At 38.3% G+C, this 21,307-nt stretch overlaps 1 protein-coding gene across 1 annotated transcript in view; it reads left to right on the top strand.

Moving 5' to 3' along the window:
* Nucleotides 1-21,307, top strand: part of pcdh1a (protocadherin 1a) — a 112,216-nt gene that overhangs the window by 7,371 nt on the left and 83,538 nt on the right. The window contains exons 2-3 of the mRNA XM_085288512.1: nt 1,013-1,827; nt 2,409-4,595. Coding sequence (XP_085144638.1) covers nt 1,033-1,827; nt 2,409-4,595 — 2,982 coding nt within the window. The 5' untranslated portion in view covers nt 1,013-1,032. The remainder of the gene's footprint in view (nt 1-1,012; nt 1,828-2,408; nt 4,596-21,307) is intronic.

Genomic DNA, 21,307 nt, shown 5'->3' with positions numbered 1-21,307 from the left:
AGAGAGGGGAAATAATTATACTCTAAAATCATTGCAGCATGAAAAAAACAGAAGTCTTTTGCTAGAGGGAGTAAAGATCAAAGAAGACACTAAAATAATGGGTCACAATTGTAGAGTTGAAAGGTTCAAAATCAAACACAATAATTACAGTGTTTGAGCTAGCCAGTGGCAATGGAGTGTGGAAATGTTTGCATTGTGCAATGCCAGGTGGAAGCTGGATGTGATGATAGTAGCAAAGTTGCATAATTGGCATGAGAAAGAAATTTGACTCTATGACCTTTAGTATGCAAGTGTTCATTGTCAGACGCCTCTTGGGTAAACAAATTGGTCAAATATATCATTTCTCTCAGCAGACAAAATCTTCGCTCGTAAGGGTGTATTCTTGAGCGTGGATTTCAAACCATAGGTTATTTTAGAGCTACATTGCTTCCCTACTCAATGTCTAGCTGTGTAATACAGAAATAATGAGTCTCTTAGGCTGTGAGTTTTTGTATTACATTTTTATTTGATTATTCAGCTGAAACAATCCACACTGGCCCTGAAGTTTGTTTTGGATGTAAGCTCACAAGATATAATTTCTTGTTCCTACATTCATTTTTCCATGAATTTCATAAAGCTGAGATATTCATTGAAACTCTTGAAGCTCTGAGACTGAAAAGAAGCCATGCTGGGATAGCTATGATTGCATTTTTTTAAATGCCCTATTTTCTCTTTGTTATTGTTGTTGTCTAATTATTGTGTTGTTCTTCTAGGTATGCTGTATGTTTTACTGCAAGTTATTGAAAAAAAAAAAACGATTAATTTTATAGCTGTAGAGTCATTATTCAAAAACACAGTGCTGCTTGCTTCCCCTGTCTAATGTTTCACTTTGACCCTCTGTTAGTTTTTTTTTTTTCATTTTTGAATAATTAAATAAAAAGTAACAGCTATGTAAATATTGCTTTATGGAGCTAGGTTTCAGCAGAAAGGGAACCAGCTTTTTAACCCATATTGTGTTTTTTTCATTTTACAGGCAGATCGTCTGATGACCTAATGGAACTGAATTTACAAGTGATATTGTGTTGGGTCGTGGTGCTGCATTGTGGCTCTGCTGAAGGCAGTATCCTGTACCGGGTCCAGGAGGAGCAACCTCCAAATACTCTTATAGGTAGCCTGGCAGCAGACCAGGGACTGCCAGACTCAGGTCACCTTTACAAGCTAGAGGTGGGTGCCCCTTATCTTCGTGTCGATGGAAAGACAGGGGACATTTACACCACAGAGATTCCTATAGACAGAGAAACCCTGAGGGACTGTCGCTCCCTGGCTAAGGGTAAACCCTGCTACCTGGAATTTGAAGTATCAGTGACTGATCTGATACAAAACCAGAGCCCACGGCTTATTGAAGGACGCATTGAAGTACAGGACATCAATGACAACACCCCCCAATTTCCTTCTTCTGTGCTTACCATCTCAGTCCCCGAGAACACGATCATGGGAGCGTTATTCTCCATACCTCTAGCTACAGACAGGGACTCTGACAGGAATGGGGTAGCTGACTATGCGCTGACTGCAGGGCCAGATGCTGCAACCCTGTTTGGTTTGCAAGTGGCTGATGACAGGGGAGGGAAGCTCCCACAGCTCATTGTCCTGGGCAACCTAGATCGTGAGTTAAAGGATTCTTATGACCTCACCATAAAGGCAGTGGACGGAGGAAACCCTCAGCGCTACAGCAGTGCATTACTCAGAGTGGTGGTGACTGATGCCAATGATAATGCTCCCAAGTTTGAAAAGTCCACCTATGAGGCAGAGGTTTCGGAAAATAGCCCTGTCGGACACTCTGTGTTGCAGGTAATTTAAAAACTTTTTTTGTATAATGTTGTAGTCTGGATTGCAAAGTTAAATTGTAACCAGCAATGTCTTTCTGAATAAATGTATAGTTTTAAATTTTGGATTTTACCTTTTTCAATATATTTTTGAAGAGAGCATTAGCTCATTATCCTTCTACAGGTAATAAATGCTTATATCTTGTATTGACAATGTAGTTGCAGAACAGTGTGAGATATTATTTTCGGAGTATAAATTGCTCTGTGCAGGATTTTCACAGCATGTTGCTGCGGATTTACACTGATTATCATGAAGGAAATGTCAGGCCTAATAATTTACAACCTTTCATTGAATCCTAGAAAAAAGAGAAAAGAAGGCTAGTGATGTAACTATCAAAAAAGAGAGGAAAAGCAATAGCCAAAACAAAGTTATCTACATGCTGTGATTTAAAGTGATCAGACCCACACAGATTCCTGGATTAATTTATTCAGTGACCAATGATTCATTAGTTACATTCATTGTTAGTGTTGTAAATAACATTAGTTACAACACTAACTGTTGCGCATATTTAATGACTTTAACCATTGAATATGTTTTGATTACAGGTTAAAGCAAACGACTCTGACATGGGCCCGAATGGAGAAATTGAGTACACCCTTCACCAGGCAGTAGACCCAGTGCCGAAACTCTTACGAATTGATCGGTCCACTGGCATCATCTATGTCAAAGGACCACTGGACAGGGAGGAAATCAGCAGCTTGTCCTTCTATGTGATAGCAAGGGATAAAGGCCCTCAGCCTAAAAGCTCTAAGACATTTGTAACCATTGAAGTGACTGACCAAAATGACAATGCTCCAGCTGTGGAGATTCGTGGGATTGGCCTTGTGACGCACAGTGAAGGAGTGGCAAATATTTCCGAAGACATGCCAGTGGGAACAGCTGTTGCTTTAGTTCAAGTATCTGACAAAGATGAGGGAGAAAACGCTGTGGTCACTTGTGTGGTAGCAGGTGATGTGCCATTTCAGCTTCGCCCTGCCAGTGACTCAACCAGTGACAACAAGAGGAAGTATTTCCTACAGACCACCACACCTCTCGACTATGAAAGAGTTAGAGATTACCGAGTAGAGATTGTGGCTGTAGATTCTGGAAACCCAGCACTCTCTAGTACAAACTCTTTGAAGGTTCAAGTGACTGATGTGAACGATAACTCTCCAATATTTTCCCCTACCTTGTTTGAGGTTGATTTTGCTGAAGAAAACCAACCAGGAGAAAAAATTTTAGATGTTATAGCCACAGATGCTGACAGCGGCACTAATGCCGAACTTCTCTATAATATTTTGCCAGATTCATCCATCAAAGGCTTGTTTGAGATTGACCCAAATACAGGCGAAGTAAGAGCCAAAAGCTCTCTTGATCGTGAACACAAAGAACAATATGAGTTTCGTGTCACTGCAGCAGATAAAGGGTCTCCTGTCCATAAAGGAACAGCAACTGTTGTAATAAAAGTAATAGACCGCAATGACAATGATCCCAAATTCATGCTTAGTGGCTACAGTTTTTCAGTCTTGGAAAACATGCCACCTCTGAGTCCAGTTGGTATGGTGACAGTCCTAGATATGGACAAAGGCGAGAATGCCCACGTTCACCTCTCTGTAGAGCCTGATGAAGGAAAGTTTGTTGTTCAAAATGGAACAGGAACTATTCTCTCAAGCATCTCGTTTGACAGGGAGAAAGAAAGCAGCTATAATTTCCGTCTAAAAGCAGTGGATGGAGGAGAGCCACCCAGGTCTTCATATGTGGGTGTTACAATCAATGTACTGGATGAAAATGACAATGATCCCGTGATAACTAAGCCCTCCAACTCTTCCTTCAGACGCTTATCACCTCTAGCCTCCCCAGATAGCCACGTTGAAGTAGTGGAAGCTGAGGACCTGGACAATGGCCCTAATGCAGAGCTGGTGTTCAGTATCGCTGGTGGAAACCCTTACCAGTTATTTCGCATTTCCCCCTCAAGTGGAGAGATCACTCTAGCAAAGGAGATGACACGCAAACATGGTGGATTACATCGCCTAGTGGTGCGAGTAAGTGACAAGGGGAAGCCTGCACGCCACGCTACTGCCCTGGTCCACATCTATGTCAATGAAACCATTTCAAATGTCAGCTTAGTGGAAGCCTTAGTGGGACACAGTCTTTACACTCCACTGGACAGGGACATTGCTGGTGATCCCGACAATGGTTTTGCTGCTCAGCGTAGTAATATATTGTTTGGAAGCCTTGCTGGTGTAGCAGGTGTTGTAATGTTGATCTTGGTGGTGGTATTTATTCGCCACCGCATCCAAAGAGAAACCAAGAGTGGATATCAAGCTGGCAAAAAGGAAACCAAGGACTTATATGCACCCAAACAGGCCCCAAAAAACACCAAAGGCAAACGTGGACGGAAAGGCAAACCTCAGAAGTCTCCAAAACCACTCGGGGAAGACGAAGAGGTCAGCCTTCAAAAAAGTCTGAAGTTCAATCTTGATGGAGTCAATGATAGCCCCAGGATACATCTGCCTTTAACATATTCACCAGGAAGCCCTGATATAGGCAGACACTACCGTTCCAACTCCCCTTTACCCTCCATCCAGCTGCAAGCCCAATCGCCATCTGCCTCACAGAAGCATCAGGTGGTCCAGGACCTCCCTGCCACCAACACCTTCGTAGGAACAGGAGGAGACGACAATTCCACTGGCTCAGACCAGTACTCAGATTACAGCTACAAGACGGGCCAACCGAAGTATAACAACAAACAGGTACAGTTATCTCAAGCGCATAGTAAGGTCTGTCTGAGGAATGGGTGATTGGTTTGGTGGATTTTGTGAGAATGTTGAAAAGCAGTGATTTCATTATAAGACTTGCAATATTTTAGTCTTATTATCTACAGTCCTGAAAATCACAGATTCAACAACTCTCATTCATGACTACTTTGGCAGTTCTAGTAATTTGATATGATTTACTTTGACAATAACAGTCCCAAATTTGAATTATCTGAATGCCATTTTTGTCATTGTGCCATCTATCTGGATTGTAAAAATGTAAAACGATAGTTAAAAATTTAGTACAAATTTGTTACTGGCTTGTGTGTGATGATATACGAAGAACAGACCAAATCATTTCCAAAATTATATTATCCATTCTTTCTCTTACTAGTAACTGTCTGCTTTGCTTCTCTGGGTAAGGCATGTATATATGTAAAATTGCATAGACAGAAAGAAAGTTGCTGCAAGTATTTGCTCAATTGTGGCACTGCTAAAAAATAAGATTTTGTCAGGTTGGCAGAAGAGTTGAGCAGGGATGGTCTGTTCTCACTTACTTCTGCTCTTCTGCTTGACCTCTAGTACTCTGTAGTGATCTCGGCAGGTCATTTGCTCTTATCTCCCTGCTCCTTATGCTCTTATCTCCTCTTATCTGTACAACATTTGGGCTTGAATCACCATGGAAACAGAAATATTAATAGAGTCAGAAGGGATTACGAACAGAAAGATTTTAGAGAGTAAGGCTAGAAAGCTAGTGTGTCTCTGGGTTTCTGTGTCATCTGCAACTGTGTAAATGTGTGTCTTGGACTACACAAATATAAATTTGTGTGCAGGAGGGGATAAGGCAGATTATCATTATCCTTATATAGTAGAACATCCCTTATTATACAGAAAAATGTCCAGATGTCTTGATCCCACCAGTTACACAGCCACGCTTGAGCCACTGAAATGGATCTGTGGTTTTTATTTATTTACTTTTTTAGTTAAATATGTGCTGAACTCACATTCAACACAGAAAAAAAACAGCTAGTGTCAGTGAGAGGTAAGATGCTGATAAGACAACTTCAAAGAATACCCAGCACCAAAGACAGCTTTGCGCAGGGGCATTCCATCACAAACAACCACAAATTCAAAAACTCAGGGTATGATTAGCAACCTAACATGACTGATTCCTCTGAACCACACTGAGTGAAAAGTGATATATTTGTGAAACACACACCAACTAGATCTAACAATACTTTATTCATGTCGCTACTGTGGCATTCAAAGGATGGCTATTATTTAGTACTGAAAATATTTGACATTGATGTAAACAATTTATTTTCAACCAGGACGAGTTAACATGAGCTTTCAAGACACTTCCTACATTTCAGCCGTACAAAACAGTTTGACATTCTCCAAGGCTTTGCAGATAACGTTTGCCACATAAAAATTAGCAAAAATAGAAGGGGAAAACATGCCGCTGAGTTCTGAACATGTGTAGGTGACACATTTTCTGTGGAGATATCTTCAGAGCCAGTCTCACAGTTGGCTTGTTGGTAGTTTTAGCAGATGTTAGTTGACAGCTTAGGTGATCACAAGCCGTTGTGGGTGGAGTCAGTTTAGAGAACAGTCACCACTGTCTTCTTGATGGACAACATAAGGGACCAAAATGACTGCAAGCCACAGGGTGTGTCTGGGTGTTTGTGTGTAGTGCCAATCTCTCTGTTTGTATGTAGATTTGCTCCTTAATCTAAGAGTGTTAATTGTGTCTGGCACAGATGTAAGCTCTCAGCATTTAACAGTATTGTGTGTGCGCTTTCTCAATATGATCGCATAAATACATATGCAACATGACTCAAGTGAGTGACAGGCTGTTTAAAAACATGGACAGATGTTGAAGCTCATGTGACATACCTCAGCAGATGTTGTCTTGTGTATGGCATCCCCTCTCACATCAGGAAGAACAGATTGACCAAAATATATAATTAAAGCAACTGCCAAGTGATGCGACAGATCTAGAGTGGTGCCATTGTTTTAATTAACTGTGCTGCACTCAACAACTAGTTTTGTTTTTTTGTTTCCCCAATATGGTCAGATGTCTATTTTTTTTTTTTGTCAAATCTCAAAGTCTCAAATTTCCAGCGTGCATGTTCAGGGATTATGAGCATATGAAACATTACAAGCGTTTAATGATATTTTTTTGTTTCAAGCAGTATCTTCATGCTTTAGGCTTTAATTAGAGACAGTTTCCTTCTGAACACAAATCTATTGTCAGGTGGCATCTGAGCGGATATTAAACAAATTGATCAAAAAAACGATATAAAAGTGTGTGAGTGTGTTTGTGAGTGTGTTAGTGGTATTAGACGTTGATTGCAGAGATATATTTAAAAGATGAAAATATTTTCCCAGGTTTAGATTGCAGGTGCAAATAGACTGATAATGTAAAATTAGATGGAGTGTAATTAAAGACTGTCATACATGCATTAGTATTTATTTGCAGGTAAAATATTGTCTTGTTTGCTGCACCTACTTAACTCTTCATTTTGAACTTATTTGTGGAGCTGGTCATTACAAAATGATTACTTTTTCATCTTCTCTATTTGAACTTATCAGAAGCATCTCTACATTAATATGCTAGATTAATGAACAGCCCAAGGCTGAATAGTAGAATATTAAAGTACTATATTACTCAAGAACCCGAACAGATGTTTCAGATGTGCTAATTAGATCATCATATTACCTAAGCATGTGCCAGCTATATGTGCAAAATAATATTTGTTTAGTTTCCTACACCAGGAGCTAGTACTGCTATCAGTTCAGAAACATTTTGATCTTTTCCCAAGACTCTGTGGAGAATGTTTCAGCCCTGTAATTGTTTTAGATTAACCCACTTCTGCAAATATTCCTAAAATGCTGTTTCCAGGATGTAATGTTTTGCAAAAAAGAAACAGCAACAGACACTCAACGCCACTAATCACACTTCTAATTTCGCATTCCATGTGTCTACAAGCAATAACATTCAGTAACATGGACAGTGCTTTTGCTGCCAACTAGCTCCAAAGCTTCTGAGAGCCATTGCATCAGAGGTGGAAAAAGGATGATAGGCACTAAAGAAGCCCAGCTTCATTCCTCTGTGGTCTGTGTCAACACCCTTTAGAATAACACTCATCAAATGCTAAATTAGAAAGTTTTAGATCAAGGAAGATTACTGAGCACTAATGTAGCATCATACTCAGCCCAAATGGTTCTATACTAGATTCAAACAAACATGTGGGAGACTTCAAATAGTGGGGTGTTATAGCCTCACTGTACTGAATATGCATAGAGGTTCTTACAGTTTCTGCTTGCACCTGTTTGGGTATTGTTGTAATTAAAGTAGGGACACTAGGAATTTTCCTCAGGGTCTTGGCAAGTTAAGCCATTTTTAGATATATGCCACAATTTTATTCTTGGGCAAACAATATATTGTACTAATTACTGCATGTGAAGTTACCATCCATACAAATAGTGGTTCCTTGATTCTTAAGATTTAAAGGGAAACTTTTTATTTTATTAACAGAATATGAATATTTTAAATAAGTGTGTTTTACCCAGTGTCATCCATTTGGACAAAATAAAGCAAATGAATAGTAGTAGTCACGAAAGTAACATAGCAAAGCAAATGTTGGTACATAGTTGTATTTTGAAAACACAACATTGTAAGCTGCACATTTCTAAATCCAGGCTGCTAAAGGTTGCACCTTTTGTAGTTTACCCCCTCATCACCTTTGAATGTGTGATATTGCATGATGGTTGCTAGAGAAACCAGTGACTCACGTTAGCCATTAGACCTGATAATTAGCTCTGTTGGGTCCAAGAGCTGGCACCTTTTTTCACACTTCATTTAATGAGAATCTTACATATGAACAAAAAGCAAAATGAAAGTCAGGAAGGACTGAAAATCATCTGTTACACAACAATCATTACTGCGTCACTGTATTTTTTATGCATCAACGCATGCTGATAAAATGTTCTATTCATTCAATGAGGATTAATTTTGTCCAGCTCTGGCTTACTTGTTCATCTCCATGCCCACCTGTAGTAGAGTGAGTCAGTGTGAGTCTTAATTAACCTGCTTCTTTGTTAAGAAGGGCCCACACTTTGTGAACTTTAGGCATCCCTTTGAGCTGGGATTAGCCCGATTTAGTCCAATGCGGGTATTTGAAGTCAGCCGAGGTATATTACAGATGAGGCTGGAAGCACAATTTGTTCTTTGAGACTGTGACACACTGGCCCTCAATTACTTAGGTGTGTTTGGAAGTCTTCTTACCGTGCACGAAAAACAAGTGCGTAAAATTACTATCAGATTAATCGAGCATGTGCACTGCCCTTTTTTGCCCTCATCACTATAGTCATGTTAGCAAAACAGAATCATTCTGAACTAACAGATTGGTACAATCTGTATACACGCATACTATCTGCACACGGCATTATCTATATAAGAAAATGCATTTACCTCTAGGTTAAGTGGGGAAATTAGTGGCAATGAAAGCACAGAATGAAAGAAAGAAAGAATGAAAGAGAAAACCCTGTACGCTTCACTGAAGCAAGGAAGCAAGAGAAAGTCCAAATGAAGAAAGTGAAACATTTTTGTGCAAAGAGGAAGTCAAAAGACACAGATTCCCACAAATGTTTCCACCAGACTGAGGATTGTTGAAAACAAAAAGTCTGTGGCTGAAATAATGGGGGTTCTGAATGTTGTTTCCCCCTGAGACAGGCACTGTGACTCGGGGAAAAAAAGTTTGGCTATCAAACATTCTATAAAAAAGAAGAAAACACTGAAGGGGAAGGAGCACGTAATCTGTCAGCTCAAGATGAGAACCTCACTGCAATGAAAAATGAAATTAATTAATTAATTAAAAAAATGTGATAGTGCCAAGAAACTGACTTAAGAAAATGACTGTAATGATGTCATCCAGGAATGATATGGCATTTTTAATACCGTTGAAGCCTACAGTTTTCCATTTAGTATTCTGTTCAGATTTTTTTTTTTTTATGTTTTTGATTAATTGTAATTCTGAACATTTTGCGACTTATGGTGTTTTAGAAAACAGCAAGTACTGGCCAAATTAGCCCTGGGTCTTTGATCTCGTCCTTTAGATGCAGTGATAATAGCATTTAGCCAAAATTAATCGTTCTGTCTACAAACAACAATGGCATGGTATCTTCATATCATCATATATTACCATTCCTTTTGTAGGTAAAGTTAATAATGTCTATTTTTCAACAAGCCTGTCTGAAAAGGGCTTGATTATTGCACATTTGAAGAAATAGGACTGATGAAGTCACTGGTATCAGTGAAATAATATTCACATCGTGGCTTTGCCTGAAATTAATCTTGATTCAAGCTGCAATGACTCTGAGCTGGCTGTAAGTGGTTACAAGTTGTACAGGGCAGACAGAAATAAATTAGGTGTAGGCGTTGCTTTTTATCTCCAGGAACAGTGATAAAAAATGTTTAATGAGTCCAGAGATTGAGAATTTTTGGTTAAAGATTTGTTTTTAACATTTATGCCTATTTTATAGGCTGTTGTTACAGACCACCTAATTCTAATATACAGTATTTTGAAAATTTAAGTGTAATGTAACAGAATAGAATTTTTTTTTCTTCCTGGTGACCTGAACTTTTATTGGTTTCTATCAATCTTAATGAATCTTAATTTCTTAATAAGTACTGCTCATTTAGAAATAAACCTTATCTGAATTACAGGGATCTCTAAACTTTCCTCAAATTGTGACAAGGTCAACAGTTTCTGTAAATAACCGTAGTAATAAAATCTCTATGTGCACTAATCACATTTGTAAATAATAAAATAATATGATCAGGGTCTGTATTGGTGGCAGTTGGGTTCAACATTCATAATTTAAACTTGGAAAACAAAATTGTCAAAATCTGTAAAATAGCATTGTCCTTTGTAGAAGTTATGGAAATTTGATATGGATTTATTTTTGAATGATGTTAAATTGGTCAGAATTATGGTAAATGGCCTGTATTTGTATAGCGCTTTACTAGTCCCTAAGGACCCCAAAGTGCTTTACACATCCAGTCATCCACCCATTCACACACTGGTGATGACAAGCTACATTGTGGCCACAGCCACCCTGGGGCACACTGACAGAGGTGGGGCTGCCGGACACTGGCGCCACCGGGCCCTCTGACCACCACCAGTAGGCAACGGGTGAAGTGTCTTGCCCAAGGACACAACGACCAAGCCGGGACTCGAACCGGCAACCTTCCAATTACAAGGCGAACTCCCAACTCTTGAGCCACAATCGCCCCATTATGTGGGGAAATCTTGCAAATAGGGCTGTAACCGTGTTTATGGATGATCTAATGCAGTGGTGCCCAATCCCGGTCCTCGAGAGCTACCGTCCTGCAGCTTTTAGATGCATCCTTGTTCCCACACACCTGAATCAAATGAATGGCTTGTTATCAGGCCTTTGCCAAACATGATGGCATGCTGAAGAGGTAATCAAACATTTGATTCAGCTGTGTTGGAGTAGGGATGCATCTAAAAGCTGCAGGATAGTAGCTCTCGAGGACTGGGATTGGGCAGCCCTGATCTAATGTATCTGTTAACCCTTTTATACATGAATTATGACAACCTCAATCAGGATTTTTTTCTTAAGTATTTTTATTAATCTTTAGCCATGAAAATATTAATAAAAATACTTAAGCAAAAAATCTTGATTGAGGTTTTTTCAATTCATGTATGAAAGGGTTAAATAACAATAATTACAATGAAATACGTCATACATCTATAGTAACATTAAACAACCAGTGGGTGGCAGGGTATGGAGTGACACATCAGTGCCCAATGTAGTGGTTTATGTGCAAGTATACCATCAACACTGACACAAATATAAGAAAACAGCCTTTGAATAGCTGTCCACTGTAGTGGCCACTATGCGTGAAAGGGTTCCACTTAGGAAGCGCTCAGTGAAGGAACCCTGTCTTGATGATAAATTAAGATTAGCAATGCTTTACTGAGATAAGGCTAAAGAGATTCCTTAGAAATGATGATGTATTTCTGACAGAAGATGCTAGTGTAGATTAAGAAATATGTCAACTAAATTGTATTATAACAAAAAGAAGTTTAATAATAATAATAAGGAAATCCTATACATTTAATAGGCTGGCAGTTGCATTATGGGGTACAGTTGAATGTTATTTAATGCTTTGATCTCAGCAGGGAGACTAAAATATGTTTGTCCTACAGCATTCACCGTAGCTAGGATTATTCACTTAAATTTGGGAGGGTAAGAAAAAAGAATTCAGTTGACCACAGTCTGCGATTTACGGACTTCACTGTAACTTTAAAAAATATATAATACATACATTTGACATAGGAACATTTTCGGGCCCCAAGGATACTAGCAACCACAATGGAGAAGCTAATGGGAATCCAAGTTTTATAAATAATCATAAGAATAATAGTCAGCATGATTCATTATAGTAGTAGTCATAGTAATCATAGTAGTAGTAGTAGTAGTAGTGATGGATGTATTCATTTTAACGAGTTGTGTGTATGTTTGCTAAAACAACCTGGGCTTTTTTTCATTTTTTCATATACATGGTTAGGGGCAGTTTTCAATTTGTTTGTGAAGCACAAACAAATTAAGGTGCGAAAATAGTGATAAATCACCGATTTGTGTGTGATATGTTCGTATGCACGATTTAGCAGATTTGTCTTATGCTTATTTTTACTGAAGACCGGTGGAACCATGAAATCACTGAAAATTTGTCATCTGCATTTTACTGAATAGTTGGGAAAGCATGGCGTGCTGCTAAATTATCATTTCCTATCTCACTTTCCAATCTGCCTCCCAGTATTTTACAAACAGACACAGGCACACACGCAGACATACTCACCCACAGACCAGCTCTCTCATTCACACACACAGGCAAGCACACAAACACACAAACAGCTCTTTGTGCACCACATATTTGCCCTGGCTGATTACTCAGAAAAAGAAGGCTAGAAGGAAAGTGAGGTAATGGTGGAGTAATTTGCCCTGCCTGCACGGCATGTTTTCTTACTGTTTTATAGTGTCAATGCATGATTCAATACACTGCATCAGTATTGCATTGTAGTGAAAGCACTGCACATTTGATGCTGCTCCTTCACAACTTAATACAGCCAGATAATAAAGAAAAAAATATGCCACAGTGATCTTAGTTCAGAGCAGTTTATTACTTAAGAAATGCAGTAGTGTATAATTTTGCACCTACCTTTTTATAAAGCATAGTTTTTCCTGTGGGTTTTTTTTCGGGATGGATGGGGAAGTTGTACAACATGTACATGTACATGCCACCCAGCCCCAAAACTGGTGAGCTCTATTAATTATCATTTCAATTTCTCATTATTTGATTTATTTTTCTTAACAGTGTGGAAAAATATTTTTTAATATTTACATTTTTTGGTAATAATGGTTGGTTAAAATGTCGACCAAAAAGTTTGTTGAAAGAAATGCTCAAGTTTAAACATGCCAGGCCCAGATAGTCAAGGGGAGCCCATTGGCTACGCGTACCTAAGAATAACCACATTAGCCATCATGTCTCTTGTTATTCTCTTTGTTCAATACATTACTGTGTTTGAGTCCACATAGTAAGTTTGATTAAAATACTGACACGATTGGCTTAAATAATTTGAGGCAGGTAGTCCTCAACAAGGAGAGTGGTCTAGACATTCACAGTAGAATCTGTAGCTTTATAGCACTCGAGATCACCTAAATTTTAGACATCTATTCACTGTAACAGGTACAGGCAGTTACTGTAAAAGGCAAACACGCAACAAGAAAAATGGTCAAAGTCAGGAAGGTAACATAGCCTGGTAGCATGCAGCCTTCTGCCTATACTGTGACTAATTGCTGATAAAAAAAAACAGCCTGGCAAACAGGTGACAGCACAAGGTGATGTACAGTTGGAATTGACAAACATAGGAGAATTTTGGGAAAAGCAAGAAACAGAGGCTTTGTCTGAATTTGTGTCTCTGAAGCTGAACAGAGAATGAGATGATGCAAAAGGTGCTATGACTTTTCCTATGTGTAGCTAAGCTGTGGGTGTATGAGTGAGACAACTTTATAGGATATATAAAGGCTGTGTATTAAATATATCTCTAAGCCTATGTAACTGCTAGGTAAGGACTCACAGGTCTTACTGTATTACAGAGGAGACAAAAAATACAATAGAGAGGAGACAAAAATACAAAAATATAATAGAGTTTTGACTGAATGTGAACTTGGCATTCGAATGAGCACAATAATAAGCAAAGTGTTGCACTCCAGTTTAGTGTAGGAAAACAGAAAATACCAAATTCCATGCAGTTTTTTTTGCCCAGATACATACAGTAGGTCTTTTGTAAACACTCGAGCTACTTCCATACTGTCTTTGCTGTTAGAGAAGGAATTCAGAGACATCAGAGCCTGTTCGTTATTTTTTGCTGAAGCATTGCTTTAAGAGATAGTGTGCTTATAATTTCATTTTGTTTAGGATGGGTGAACACAAAGATTCAACTGGCAACCTCCCTTGGAATGATAATTAAATTAAAGCATAATAAAATGTTCTTCATGCATCCCAAAAATGGTTAGGGCTATTGTACACATAAAAAAGAATATTCACACCAAAACTTCATATAACTGTTTTGCCAAAAATAACTTAAAAAAAACAGCACATACAAACCTGACATTTTAATTAACTGCTTTTCACTTTTCTATATTGCAGTTTTTCAACAGTTCAACTTACTGCCACAAATTGTGGGCTTTGGACTGCGACCATTCTGTATTACTGCATGTTTATTGAACAAAAGTGAAACGATAAGCATCAAATCTCAGAACTTTATTGCATTTTCTGCAGTATGAAGAGAATACAATCACTGGCCCGCATATTAGGTACAACTGTTCAACTGCTCATTAGCAAAACTGTCTAATCAGTCAACCACATGGCAGCAACTCAGTGCATTTTAGCATGTAGACATGGTTGAGACAACCTGCTGAAGATTCAAGTGAGCATCAGAATGGGAAAGAAAGGGGATTTTAAGTGAGTTTGAATGTGGCATGGTTGTTGGTGCCAGATGGGCTGGTGTGAATATTTCAGAAACTGCTGATCTCCTGGGATTTTCATTCACGATCATCTTATCTACAGAAAATGATTAGAAAAAGAGAAAATATCCAGTAAGCAGCAGTTTTCTGTGCTGAAAATGCCTGGTGGAGGCCAGTGGTCAGAAAGGAATGGCCAGACTGCTTTGAGTTCACAGGATGTCAGAAGTAACTCAGTTAAGCTATTGTTTAAAAGCAATAGCTTCACTGAGCCAAGGTATGTAGAAGCGCATCTCTGAACACAAAACATGCTGAACCGTGAGGCAGATGGGTTTCAGAAGACCGCACTGAGTCCCACCCCTGTCAGCTAAGAACATGAAACTGGAGCTACACTTCACACAGACCCATTAAAATTTAACAACTAGGCTGATTTGATTTCTTGTGTGACATTTGGATGGTAAAGTCAGAATCTTGCGTAAACAACATGATAACATGGACCAACCCTTTTGTTGTATCAGTGGTTCAGGCAGATGATGTAATGATCTGGGGGATGGACTCAAAAGGCTTCCACAGTCACATATCATAATCCAGTAGAGCACCTTTGGGATGTGGTGATTAAAAATTTGCGATATAATTGATAAATCAATGCCAAGTTGTTAGGAATACATCTGTGTTCTCATGCAAGTTCCCTTGCATGACCACTTGATTGCTTATTAAACTAGCATCTACACTTTCAGTAAGTTCCCCACTTTATTTTCTTTGAAATCCTCTTTATTTGGAACAAAACACTTGTTTTTGATTGGGCTGTAAAACAAACAAACAAACAAACAAACAAACAAACAAACAAACAAACAAACAAACAAACCCATAAAAAAAAAACCAAGTTAATGAATATCAACAAGAAGAAAATCCAATGTTGAGAAAACTGCTGCAGCTAAGGGCAACATCTATGAAGATGGTAATACCTGAACTAATTGGGGCTAATACACGTTAAGCAGTACAACTCAATCTCACAGCAGTTTACAAATGTATAGATGTTAATGGTCATCCTAAACTGATCTAATATAACATTTAAACATTAATATTTAAACATCTAAAAAATATAACATTTAAGTTCGATAACACTAAGATTAAGATATGGGTTGTAGTGAATGCATGCACATTTGATGGCTGCATGGGCGACTGGAGAAAAATCTATTCTAAATAGTAGGGAGTGAAAGTGGGGTGCTTTTGCCTACTGGAAGTCTAAAAAAACAAGAGGTGTGCAATCTCAATTATATACTTTGTTCTATAAAATGTGCACAAGCAAGGCAGCTGACAAGAAGGCTCAAATGCTTTAGCCGATGATCAAAATAAACCTTAATAACATAAATAAGTCACTACAATTTGATCTGTCGACTATTACGTTATTCTTCTTATTTCCAGCAATCATTTCACTGTATGGAGCTCGTGGGCAGTTGCCTAAAATCGTTAAACTTCACCCATGACAATCTTCTTTGATGTGTCTGCTAATTAATGTTAAAAAATTGTGCTAGGCAGGCTGAAATATATGCCAATAATATTCACATAGCATCCTCAGACATCCTTTGAAGTGTCTTGCCAAGATAGAGAAGGTGTGTTACCTTGAGTTACTGTAGACGGAGATGGATGTCAGCTGTGCGATCTGGCTCAGCACAGTAAAAAAGATGGCACACCTCAATAATCAAGGCTTATGTGGAAACACTGATGTATAGGCTGCCTGTCATATTGAGCACATTTACAGTTTCTTGGCACCCTCCATGCACCCTTCTGATGCTTTCTGTTTCATGTACTGTTAAAGGCTGACTTAAAGTCCAGGATACATCCTAATTATTATCCAATCAGCTGTCAGACCTTGGATCTATATTGTTTCTTTAAGTTTTTATAAGTAAACTAAGATGGAATCTTAATTGAAATCTTTTTATTGTGTACAGTGCTCCTTAATATGCATATTTATGTCTTTGCATTGAATTCTGGGCTTGTTAAAGGGCTCCAGGTGGTTGAGAATATTACTGTATAACATGTATCATGATGTAAAGATGGAACATATTCTGCACCTAAACTGCACTTTTTTTTTAACTTTGTAAAACACTTTGGTCAACCTGTGTTGTTTGTTTAAATGTGCTAAATTGATTGAGAAAGAGGAAAAAAAACAAAAAAAAAAACAACAACCATCCACTGTTTTACTGTTTTGTAAACAATGATCTTCTGCATTGTTCACAAAATACACTTTAGAAAATATAACAAGTTTGAAATGATGTACTTAATGTAGCATGGATTTGTGAATCATATCATCAGAGTTAAAAGTGATGGAAATGAGAAATTCTTTACGAACACTCTTGTGAGTAGATAATATTATACTCTGAGCTCAATGTAATATAATTATATTATAATAAAAGTTTCCCAGTAGGTTACAAAGGAGTCATTTATTCCAAAGGCTCTGCATGAAACCCTTTAAGGGCAAGTGAGACAGCAGAGAGGCAAGTGCATTCAATTAGCAGGCTTGTCCTAATTAACAACCATCCCTTCAACTAGGACATAGGGATTGATTTTATTTGCATTTCCTAGATTGAATTATTAGTGTTAGCCCTTTGAAACGGTTTGCCTGAAGTGTGATGCGGCTGATATGACAGGTGTGGGTAATAGGCAACGTTTATGTGTGGGTTGGATAGAAGTAAATATTTTAGTTTGCAAAGGATGATAAACTTATTTGTAAAATGCTACCTGGAGATCTCCTTTTCTCAGGTAGTCTTTCTTCCTTAATCAAGGTTTTACAAAAGATGGAAAATGTGCCTACGAAGTACATAATGTGAACAATAGGGCAACCTCGGGAGCTGCAAAATGAAAAATGAGGCTGGTTCTAAAATCATATTTACAGCCTCGTATAAAAATTTGTTTTGGTCTCTGTAGACAGTTTCTCCCTTCACAATAATGCTGACTAGCTTGCATGTTTTTAGTTTTCTTTTGCATTTCTGTAACTTATGGACCAGAATAATTGAATTAGGTGCGTGGTCACTGTAACTGACAGGTGTCCCAACACAGGCAGCTATAGCCCTAGGTCCCATCCATTACTTTGAGATATTTAACCTTATATCATTGCTGTGTGTGCTGTTGGAGCATTTTGGAGTACTTTTAATAAATTATCTATGGCTTGCTGAAGGGTACAGACCATCCAAAAAGTCTGAGCTTCACTTTTGGCCAGTGAAATTCTGCTACTTTTTAGTATTTTTGTTTTGCACTAATTAGCTGATATATGTGTGTTACACCTATATACAACCAAGGTAACTAGTGTTAGCAGATAAAGTAACTTTCACTCGTGTTATACAAACATGGTGGTGGCCTAAAACCAGCAGGTGATCTCTTGGTGGTTATGTCCATCTTTTATACCTTTTTATATTATATGTGAGGGTGATATATATTACTTTTACATGTGTTTTCTAGATTATCCTGGATTGTACACTGACAACATGGCGAGGTAGCTCAACATTTTCATTGCGCCATGTGGAGTGTTTTCAACAAAGGCAAATGTTGTAACACTGCTTTTGTAGCACGCCAACATAAAACAACAACATTACTAATCTCAGCTAAATGAGAACATAGCAAGATTCTAACCTTTTATACCTCTCACAAACACTCTTGTATTTGTTATGTCAGCTTTCATGTAGTAATTATTCATTAAAAACATTTCTAATAATGTAACAAGTTCTTGATTTATGTAGAATGAGCAATTGCCAAATTCTTCCTGATGGATGGCAATTGCAACTTTTTGTGCAGCAAGTCCTGACTGCCAGCCATCAGCCCTCTTGATGTCATCAAGATGCTTAGCACTGCTGACTTGCTCTTTGATGTAGAGGGGAAATAGACCTGATTAAAGTGATGCTGGTGATCCATGTGCGCATTAAAATGTGATGGTCTCCCTATTGATCAGGTTTAATGAAATATCTGATGAAAAGCTATTGGTTGCTGTCATTTTCCCTCAGGCTCAAATGCTTTCTGTGAGTGGCACATGGTCAGATTCCATCTTTTATGTAAAAAATAAAATAAAATAAAATAAAATGAGTTCTTCTTTAGGTAAAGCTGTGTGGAGGCTCAGCTCCCTGATGGCATTGCCTTTAGCTGAGATATTATATCACCACACAACCCAGCCTCCTTACCTTCTGCCAGGCAGATTAGTGCTTTTATCAATAAGCAGCTTAGCACCAAAGTGTTCCTCAATAATATGCCATGTTTTTTCTCCCGCTGCTTTAACTCCTGGGGTTCTTTTTAAAAGTATTTTGCACTTACATATTCTCATATTCTCACATTTCCTTATTTTCAACCTTCCTCCCTTTCTCCCAAAAATTCTTCTATAGGTCTAAGGATTACCCTCTGACTCAGACAAACAGCAATACATTATGTATTCTTCTCTTCAGGTCACATTAGGAAACTAGACAGGGCCCAAGAGGGCAAGGGAGCAGCATCCCCATCAGACATACTACCCCATTAGAAGCCTGGAGTTCACCATAAAACCCATTAAGATCCATTAGGGAAGTGCTCTGGTCCACAGACACCTTTAAGGCCAGTCAGCCACAAAGGTGCACAGTTACAGATGGTGTAAAATTTGATTTGTCACTGGAATGCCATGTGTTCCTTAGGATATTTACTCAAAGCCATGTGTCAGATAAGGTTGCATAAAAGCATCGGCCCATATGGCGATGTGGTAAAAGTTGTGTATTTTTCCACAAGATTCTGACATAGTTTCAGAAATTGTATTGAAAGACTCATTTCTCAATAATTCTAACCATCCTAAAGTGCAGTGATGTTTGATGGCACCTGCTTTAAAAATATAGTTAAATATATAGTGTTTTATTTTTCCAGTTTGCAAACCAGTACACAATGCAAAGTATAGCTATAAATATAAATTAGCATAAGCATTATTGAGCCCAAGCAGATCCCAGCTGAGATTTCACTCACTCTTTTGTAAATGCTTGAACAAGCTCTCCAGCAAATGGCAGCTCTTTCACCCTGCTCCGATTGGAACAATTGCATACAGCTGTGAGGTTCCAGCATACTGCCTCTCTTGTGATTAGAGTGCTGCTTATTACATTTGATGAGCCTGACCCAAATCTTCCAGAGGCAGACACATTTTCCAAAGTGAGTTTGAAATTTTAAATCCTAGATCAAGTCAAAGTTGAATCCTTTGCTGGGCCACAAATAGCCATTTCTGACACCTTTCGGGATAGAACTGGGCATAAAAGGTTCGCCATGACATGCTGTCTACCAATTCGTTTTTACAAAGGGTTTCATGACATTTAATAAATGTTATCAGCACCCAAAAATAAGAATACTAATTTTGCCATATGGAGGATTGCCTAATGAATGTTTTTTTTCTCTAGCTTCAGGAGTGCTTCTCTTTGTGACAAACTGTTGTGAAGTCGTGATTAATTGTGTGTTTTTCGTGCTTTGTTTGCCAACTCATAGATCTGACATGGAAGCATGAAGGAAAATGGATTCTTTTAAGTTAATTAATATAATTTTTTATACATCCAAGAGTGTATAGCTCCTCATTGCACTTCTCTTGCTTAGATTTCCATTGCATGGCTGCAGCTTTGAGTGTGTACTATAGCTTGGAGGCACAGTTTGATTACCAAATGGGAAGAGAAGCCAACTACCCAGGGTCCCCCAGAAATGCTCAGGTTTACTACTATTTTCTGTGCCATCTGCTGTAGACTGTTGTTTAATTCTATTTTTAAGACCTTCATTGTTTGTAACTTTGCTCAGATCAAGGTATTTAGAATACATGTAAAGCTGCAACCAGTTTTTCACTGATAATTAAACTTCTTAATATGTAAACCCCCCCCCCCCCCCCCAAACGCTCACGATCAGTTGAAGAAAGCAAATTTTTCCCAAGCAACCAGTGTTTGCCAGGCAGTTGCCAACGAGTCTCTAGGCGTGTATGACTGCGGTCTAATCTGCTTTTCTCCTATGTGGGGATTCATATGTCAAGTGTGAAGTCACTATGACAGGTGTTCATATTTTGGTTGTGTTCTGAGACACTTTTACATATTTTTTAGTGATTTTCTGTTTGGCTAGGAAGAGTTAGCAGTATAATTTTATAATTTATGTAATTAATTTAGCTTTTAACAGAGACACGTGCCCGCTCTGACATGTGCCTTATAACCGTAGTAACGCACACAAGACAAACTCTGCAAGGTAACATGAAATGGTGTCTAGGCACATAATGTCAATCTAGATAATGTCATATATCTGCAATGCAGTTCGGATAAGACCAGCGTTATTAAATCATTGCAGTTAAATGTTGGCAGCAGTGCATTTGCTGACACTTCCTATTTCTCCAAATGACTTCAATCGCTCACTGCAATTCGCAATCAGCCTGATCCGAACAGGCGTGTTCTGAACAGGTAGGGCACTAGTGACTTAAATGATCCATCAAGAATTAAAATTGTTGGCAGTTAATTCTGTCACTCATATAATCAATGAATCAACAATTCTTTCTGCTATGCAGTATTGGTTATTGTTGGTTGTGCCTGTATTTAATGAAAATCTCACAACAATCTTATTTAAAGTGATGATCACAGGAGGATAATCCTAATATAGGTTGGGGCAAGCTATGGCGTTTGCTATGAAAAGAA

Source organism: Mchenga conophoros, linkage group LG10 (assembly GCF_057382185.1).
Source record: "Mchenga conophoros isolate Kocher_MC1m ecotype Shallow Benthic linkage group LG10, M_conophoros_male_GT1.1, whole genome shotgun sequence".
NCBI classification, from domain to species: domain Eukaryota; kingdom Metazoa; phylum Chordata; class Actinopteri; order Cichliformes; family Cichlidae; genus Mchenga; species Mchenga conophoros.
Note: the sequence above shows the minus strand (reverse complement) of the source record. Positions and strands in the feature narration are given on the sequence as shown.